At 42.4% G+C, this 8786-nt stretch overlaps 1 protein-coding gene across 1 annotated transcript; it reads left to right on the top strand.

Annotated features, from left to right (window-relative positions):
- The first annotated feature begins 5824 nt into the window (after nucleotides 1–5824).
- On the top strand, nucleotides 5825–8432 carry Pcdhb1 (protocadherin beta 1). Its single transcript, XM_021630025.2, has one exon. The coding sequence runs from the start codon at nucleotides 5970–5972 to the stop codon at nucleotides 8430–8432; it is 2463 nt and encodes an 820-aa protein (XP_021485700.2). The 5' UTR covers nucleotides 5825–5969.
- Nucleotides 8433–8786: the final 354 nt, after the last annotated feature.

Raw genomic sequence — 8786 nt, 5'->3', positions numbered from 1 at the left:
TTAGCTAGGACTTCAAGTACTATGTTGAAGAGATATGGAGAGAGTGGGCAGCCTTGCCTTGTCCCTGATTTCAGTGGGATTGATTTAAGTTTCTCTCCATTTAGTCTGATGCTGGCTATAGGGTATATATAAAGAATTCAAGAAATTAAAAAGCAACAAATTAAGCAATCCAATTAAAAATGGGATACAGGGCTAAACAGAGAATTCTCTATAGAGAAATATCGGATGGCAGAAAAACAATTAAATGCTCAATGTCCTTAGTCATCAGGGAAATCCAAATCAAAATGACCCTGAGATTTCACCTTACACCCATCAGAATAGCTAATATCAAAAACTCAAGTGACAATAAATGCTCGAGAGGATGTGGAGAAAGGAGAACCCTCCTGTATTGCTAGTGGGAATGTAAACTAGTACAACAACTTTGGAAATCAATCTGGTGCTTTCTCAGACAATTAGGAATAGTGCTTCCTCAAGACCCAGCTATACCACTCCTAGGCATATATCCAAAATATGCTCAAGTACACAACAAGGACATTTGCTCAGCTATGTTCATAGCAGCTTTATTCTTAATAGCCAGAACCTGGAAACAACCTAGATGTCCCTCAACGGACGAACAGATACAGAAATTGTGGTACATTTACACAATGGAATACTACTTAGCATTTAAAAACAAGGAAATCATGAAATTTACAGGCAAATGGTGGGAACTAGAAAAGATCATCTTGAATGAGGTATCCCAGAAGCAGAAAGATACACATGGTGTATACTCAATTGTAAGTAGCTATTAGACATATAATATAGAATAATAATACTAAAATCTGTACATCTAAAGAAGCTAAGCAAGAAAGAGGAAGCTGGGTAAGTTGATTATCCTCACTCAGAAAGGCAAATGGGACAGACATCAGAAGAGGGAGAAAACAGGGAAAAAGATAGGAGCTTACCACAGAGGGTGTTTGAAAGACTCTACCCAGAATGGTATCAAAGCAGATGCTGAGACTCATACCCCAACTTTGGGAAGACTGCATGGAATTTTAAGAAAGACCTGGAGGGAACTGGAGCTCCATAAGGAGAGTAACAGAACCAAGATATCTGGGCCTAGGGGTCTTTTCTGAGACTGATATTCCAAGGACCCTGCATGGAGATAACTTATAATCCCTGCACAGTTGTAGTCCATGGCAGCTCAGTATCCAAGTGGGTTCCCTAGTAAGGGGAAGAGGGACTGTTTCTAACATGAATTCAATGGCTGGCTCTTTGATCAATCTAGCTTTAAAGGAGGCACTAAAAGGAAAACGTCTATCTAAAGAAGTTAACTACACCAGGAACAGTGGTGCACACCTGTAATCCCAGCACTCAGGGAGGCAGAGGTAGGTGGATCTCTGTGAGTTTGAGGCCAGTCTGATCTATAATCAAGTCCAGGACAGCCAAGGTTACACAGAGATACCCTGTCTTGGAAAACCAAGAACCAAAAACCAAAACCCCAAACCCAAAAACCAACCAACCAAACAAAAACTATATCCAAAAGGAGATAGGCAACACATTCTCCAAGAGGAGCAAAATAAAAAATGGGGGGGGGGGTGGAGGTGGTACTCATACCACCACAAAAAGTAACAGAATCAGTAAATGACTCTTTTTTTTCTTTTTTTTATTTTAGTTTTGTGAGACAGTTTTTTTTTTCTTTTTCGTTGTTGTTTTTATTTTTTATTTATTTTTTGTTTTTTCTTCTTTTGTTTTTGGCTGTCCTGGAACTCCCTCTGTAGAACCTCACAGATTTCTGTGAGTTCAAGGCCAGCTTCTGCCTCTGGAGTGCTGGGATTGAAGGTGTGTGCCACAACCACGCAGCTTAATAACTCTTTTTTTTAACTCTTAATATTAATGTGTTTAATTCTCCTAAAAGACGCAGACTAATAGATTGGCTTAGAAAACAAGATGCACCTTTCTACTAAACATACCTTATCATCAAGAATAGACATTACATCAGGGTAAAAGGATACAAAAAAAGAGATTTTAAGCAGATGGACCCAAATAGCAAGCAGTTATAGCTATTTTATATCAGACATGATAGACTTCAAACCAAAACCAATCAGAAGATACATGGAAGAACAGTATATATTAATCAAATGAAAAATCTGCTAAGAGGATATTACAATTCTAAATATTTACACACCAAACACAAGGGCCCCACATCCATAAAAGAAACACTACCACAGCTAAAATCACATACTGACCCTCAACAGTGATAGTGGGTGATGTCAACACCCCACTCTCATTAGTAAACAGGTGATGAAGACAAAAACTAAAAACAGAAATGCTGGAGTCAACTGGAACTAGGAGACATCTACAGGACATTCCATTCAAACATGATAAAAATTTGCACGTATCTTGTTGTGTCCTGCTTGGCTGTCATCTCTTAGAGTCCTGGTCTTCTTTTGAAGAGGAAACAGAGGGGGAATGGATCTCAGGGAGAGGGAAGGTGGGAGAAGGGGAGGGAGGTGAATCTGTGGTTGAGATGTATTTCATGAGAGGAGAATCTAGGAGAATCTATTTTCAATTGAAAAAGGAAATATACTTTTAAATTAGCAGTTCATGGAACTTTCACCAAAGTTGATCACATACTAGGGCATGTAGCAACAGATACAAGAAAATTGAAATAATACCCTGCATCCTATATGATCACTGTAGGCATAAGATTATTATGTAATTCAAATGCTGATTTCTGTATACCCCATATCTGGTATCTGGCTGCAATCCTTGTTCTGAGAATTTTCTGTGTCAATGATGTGTAAACACTGCTCCCCAATTGTCCCCTGATATGCCAATAAAGCAACTTAGAGACAATCACTGAGCAGGTGAGAGGATAGGGCTGGACTTCTTGCCAGCTAGGGGAGGAGGAGTTAGAGGAAACAATAAGGGATTCAGGCACTGGCAGATGTCCAAGAGGGACCAGGAGAAGATATACAGCAAGGAAAGCTACAAAGTTCAAGTATCTCTGAGATGTATGCTGGGAGGAAACCAGATTAGCTCAGAGGTTTAGAATAGAATAAAAGCTGTTTAAATATTAGGTTTTGAAGCTTATTATTAAACAAATTGTTGTAGTAAATTGTGAATAAATAAGCTGTTGGACTGCATATTGTTATTATTCACCCTAAGATTATGTTGGTGTTATTATTTAACCCAATATCTTAGCATGATATAATTTTAGAAGACTAGTAAGGCAAAGTACTGGAGTCTGAGCACAGTGTGTTCACTTTAAAACTCATGCTGATATTTAATTCCTATGATGAGATGTTGTAGGGTAGGAGCAGGCTGAGACTTTTAAGAAGTTCTTTATGTGATTAATAGATTACCCCAAAAGTAGGTCTAGTATAAATTTCAGGTCTCTTTTACACACCCTATACATCTCACCATGTGACTCCCTTGATTGTCAATTATAGAAGGAAGGCCATCACTAGAATAACTCCTGAATCTTGGCCTGGAATCATGTGGCCAAAAAAAAAAGCTATTTTAAAGATAATTTACTCCATGATATTTTGTTATTAGCAACAGATAAAGACACTATACATTGGGCATAATTTGAACAACTAGTGGTTACACTGCTGATGACCATATAAATTCAGTATAAATTGATACAACTTCTCAGCAGTGTGTCATTATAATGTAAAACTGAAAAAGAAGCAATATGACATCAATGTCATTTCTAGGTAGACACTTTGTCCTCCAGATCTGCATACATATATACAAAGTTATGTAATAATTTTAAATTAAATGAATAATAAAATGAACAATTGAATTTTGGTGCAACTGTACTGAAAAAAAAAACAAAAGCAATCCTTGATATCTAGGAGTTGGGTTAATAGAGATAAGCGGTGTTTTCCTGTTGACCAAAACCAATTTCAAAGAACACTGAGACAAGGTACTCTGTGATGAAGATGGTTCAGGGGAAAGAACTCAATACAGTCAGTCTACACAGGCAAAAAAAAAAAAAAAAGAACACTAATCACTCCATTCATAAAATGACCAAATGCTGCTCTAGAATGCAAATATTAGTAACTGTGGCTTACTTGCCAATGACAGCATTAGCTTCACTCCTTATAGTCTACATCAAATTATTAATTTATTCATCATGTAATTAACTTCATGTAAGACAGCGTCCAACCCAGATCAAAGTCCTACTTGAAATCTCTCAACACAAAGCTAGACATCGTGTGCCCTTGATAATAACTTCTTACTGACCTTCCCTCCTGTCTGCAGGGCTCTGCAGTTTTCACGCTTGCAATAAGTTACAAGGATGCAACTTTGTATGGTACAGGAAAACTTCTGTTGTCACCAACAGGACAAGATTCCTATAAAGTGATAATGAATAAACGCCATTGATTTCACATTCAGACAAATAATAAAGAAACTAGAGCCAGAAGACTATCTAGTATATATTTTATTGTTTGGAGGAGAGGAGAAAGCAATCAATGTAGGGTGTACATTTGCACCAGGTGTTAAGGTGCCTGATAGAGATTGGAGGGGCTGTTAATGATGCCAAATATTAATATTTTGTATATTTTTAACTTTTTGAGACAGGCTCTCATGTACCCAGTAAGACCATGTACAGCAGCCAATGGTGGCTTTGTAGTCTTAATACTGTTGCCTCTACCTCCTAAAGTGCTAAAATTACAGTCATGTTTCACTATGCTCAGCTTAATATTTTGCATACTTTCTGCTTTCATTCACTTTGTTTCCACTGAGAAATATGGTTTAGGCTTCTCTTAAATGACACCAAACATTAGTATAGCACTTAGGTTTTAAAATGCTAGCACTAATGGAGACAGGTTTAATTTATACTTCACCATTTGGGACCTTTTGTCTTTGTTTGTTTGTAGCACTGGGGATTGAACCTGGAGCCTAGTGCATACTATGCAAAGATGTTTCACTGAACTCCAACCCCAGAGCCCAGGACTCCAGTTTCATCTGTTTAAAAAAATTGTAGGAAGACCAGATCTCACCTTCCTATTTTGAAATCTAAATTCCTAAATTAATCTCTGCTTAATTGATCTACTATATGACCCAGGAAATAGAGCAATGTATTGACTACGTGCATAGATTTTTAGATCAGACAAAACTACAGCGCATAACAAATCTTTCTGTTTACCAGGCAGCGGAACTTGGAGGTTTGACAAAAAGGCTCCCGTCAGTTTCCTCATCTTTTAAGACAGAAAATTGCCTTTTCTGATAGGCAAGATTACATTGCAAGATTACACTGGATAAAGCCTGCAAATCACTCATCACAGTGTCAGTTCGCAGAAACCACGCCTGCTCAGTGTTACTGCCTGACAAATAGTCATACGAGAGTGCTTCCTGTGGGCCAAGCAATGGATCTGTGCAAACCAAGATGTGTCTTCCTACAGGACCCAGGGTTCCTGAAGAGTATCTGCCTGTTCACTTTTCTTCACTGTTACCTCTCCTTCAATCCCTCCACCTGTCCTTTCCACTTTATTAACCCCACGTTTCATTTGGACTTCGGAGGCCAGTACAGGGTCTGTTCTCCTTTTCCCTTGGTCTCTAGGTGGACTGTGGAAACGTAGCTTCAATTCGTGCTGTTGGCTCATTGCTGCGGTGCAACAAACAGATGATGACCTCACTGTGAGCACACATTCTCCCAGCCTCTCAATTCCCAAGGTCTTTTTTCTTGAAAGGGAATCAACAGAGAGTCTCTGGTTGCTGTAGCAACAACTTCCAACCTCTGCTCAACTCTCCGGAATGAGCACATACCTATTAATACGTTCAGCGGCCTGGGGAATTAAGTTACTCAGTGCAGATTTCCTTTCAAGTGCAAAACAGCTCACCTGGTCAGAAGAGCCAGGCTTTGGTGACGCTGCGCTGCGGTTAGAGGCTGTAAGAAGAGAAGCTGGTTTTTTTGCGCTACCTGTGGGCAAAAGTGAAAGCCAGCGTACCCCCAACTGAGCTGGGGCCAGTGAGGAATCATGGGAGCTGCGCGCAGGAGGCCTTTGCAGAGCAGGCAGGTGGGCCCTCTTCTCCTTCTCTGGTGTGTGTCTGTGGGAGGTGCGGCCACCATCCGCTATTCGGTGGCGGAGGAGATGGAGAGCGGCTCGTTTGTGGCTAACGTGGCTAAGGATCTGGGGCTAGAGGTGGGAAAGCTGGCGGAGCGCGGGGCGCGGCTGGTTGCCGAGGGCAACAAGTTGCATTTCCGGCTCCACCGCAAGACTGGAGATTTGTTTGTCAAGGAGAAACTAGACCGCGAGGCGCTCTGTGGCAAAGCTGACCCGTGCGTGCTGCACTTTGAAATTGTTCTGGCAGAGCCACTGCAGTCCTTCCGTGTGGAAGTCAGAGTATTTGACATCAATGACAATGCCCCGGTTTTTCTAAACAAAGAGCCTCTTCTAAAGATTCCAGAGAGCACCCCCTTGGGCTCACGCTTTCCGCTGCAGAGTGCCCAGGATCTGGACGTGGGACTCAATGGTCTCCAAAACTACACCCTAAGTGCAAACAGCTATTTCCATCTGCACACTCGCTTCCGAAGTCACGGTCCCAAATATGCGGAACTTGTGCTAGATAATCCCCTGGATAGAGAGACGCAGCCTGAAGTCAACTTGACCATTACAGCGGTGGATGGTGGGTCCCCTCCCAAGTCTGGCACTGCCAACATTCGCGTGGTTGTCCTGGACGTCAATGACCATGTGCCTCAGTTCTCTCGCTTGGTGTACCGCGCTCAGGTGCCAGAGAAAAGCGACAACGGCTCTTTGGTGGTAGTGGTGACTGCCACAGACCTGGATGAGGGCTCCAACAAGCAGATAACGTACTCTTTGGCTGAAAATCCAGAAGCAGTTCTCAGGACGTTTCTTGTCGACCCGCAAACCGGAGAGGTTCGACTCCGAGGGCCCCTAGATTTTGAAACGATAGAAACGTATGACATTGACATTCAAGCTACAGATGGAGGAGGCCTCTCGGCCCACAGCAAAGTCTTGGTGGAAGTGCTGGATGTGAACGACAATCCTCCGGAAGTGACGATCTCCTCGGTGTCTAGCCCTCTTCCCGAGGACGCTCCTCTCCAGACTGTGGTGGCCCTCTTCACTATCCGAGACCGGGATGTGCGAGTTGGAGGAAAAATCACTTGCTTTCTCAGAGAAGAGGAAGACTTGCCCTTTGCAGTCAAGCACACATTTCGGAATTCTTACTCTCTGGTCACCGACAGAACCTTGGATAGGGAGGATGTCTCTAGCTACAATGTTACCCTCGTTGCCGTGGATACTGGTCCGCCCAACCTGTCCACAGAGACCGTGATTGAAGTGCTAATATCTGACATAAACGACAATCCTCCGGTCTTTCAGGAGGATTCCTACGTCTTGACTGTTCGTGAAAACAACAGTCCTGCAGTTTTTATTGGCAAGGTCCACGCCGAGGACCTAGATTTGGGTGAAAATGCCCAAGTGACGTATTCCCTGTTGCCTCCCAAGAGTGGAGATCTGTCCGTCTTTGCTTACATCTCTATAAATTCAGACAATGGAAAACTCTATGCACTAAGAACCATGGATTACGAGGCCATTCAAGATTTTCAGTTTGTGGTAAAAGCAACCGACGGGGGTTTTCTGTCACTGAGTAGTCAAGTTACTGTCAGAGTGGTTGTCCTGGATGACAATGACAACCGCCCGATGATCTTGTACCCACTGCAGAATGGCACTTTGCCCTGCAATGACCTGGTGCCAAGGTCTGCCGAGGCAGGGTACCTGGTGACCAAAGTGGTGGCTGTGGATGGTGACTCGGGGCAGAATTCCTGGCTTTCGTACCATCTTCTGAAAGCCACGGACCTCGGGTTGTTTTCTGTTCAAAGACAAAACGGGGAAATACGTACACTGAGGCAGATAACTGAGAGAGACCCTATGATGCAGAAACTGGTCATTCTTGTTCAGGATCACGGCCAACCAGCTCTATCCACGACTGCCTCACTGAACATCCTGCTGGTAGATGGCTTTTCAGAGCCCTACTTGCAGTTTCAGGATCCATCCAAGCATTCTAGAAAGGTAAATCCAACCACGAAATATTTGGTCATTTCTCTGGCCGTGCTTTCTTTCCTTTTTCTCTTTTCTGTCGCTGTGATCTTTATCATACATCTCTACCAGAAGATTAAGCACAGAGACAAATTCACAATTCAAGAGCACTTCTATGACGACTGTAATTTCCCTAACAATTTGGTGCAAGGAAGGGGCAATGGTTCCTTATCCCAGCCTTGTCCATATGATATGTGCTCAGCCACCGGGACTAGCAATAGTGAGTTCCGTTTTCTTAAGCGATTTATGCCCAATTTTCCATTCCCTCACGCCACTGGAGAGGTGAAAACAGAGGATGACCCCAGTTTGCCTCCAGATTCTAGTAGAAATCGGTCTCGGGGTTCAGAGGGCCATGCCCGGATAGGGAATGACTATACATAATTCTGGCTAACATCCCTCATGAGAGAAGAGAAACATGGTGTTATAGACAACCTTCAAAGACCTACCATCCCACTGAAACACTAGAGAGAGAGCAACTCTGGCAGAAACAGGAGTGCCTAGTTTGGTGAAAATAGGAGACTCAAACTGAGCTTTAGCTTAGTACCCTGATTATATATCCTAGATTATATGAGCATTTGGAATTCTGTTAAATAAGTGTTACTGTGTGTAAATTCTGCTTTTCCCTCTCATATCTACAAGGCAAGAAATGAATGAGCCATTTTTTTTTCATGTTTTCCATGGCAGTTCACTGGCCCTGGCCTGAAAAATACTTAGTTCCATAGAAAGAGCTGGTTA

The sequence above is a fragment of the Meriones unguiculatus genome, chromosome 2 (genome assembly GCF_030254825.1).
Source record: "Meriones unguiculatus strain TT.TT164.6M chromosome 2, Bangor_MerUng_6.1, whole genome shotgun sequence".
In the NCBI taxonomy this organism is placed as follows: Eukaryota; Metazoa; Chordata; class Mammalia; order Rodentia; family Muridae; genus Meriones; species Meriones unguiculatus.
The sequence above is the reverse complement of the archived record's forward strand: the minus strand, read 5'-3'. Positions and strand labels throughout refer to the sequence as shown.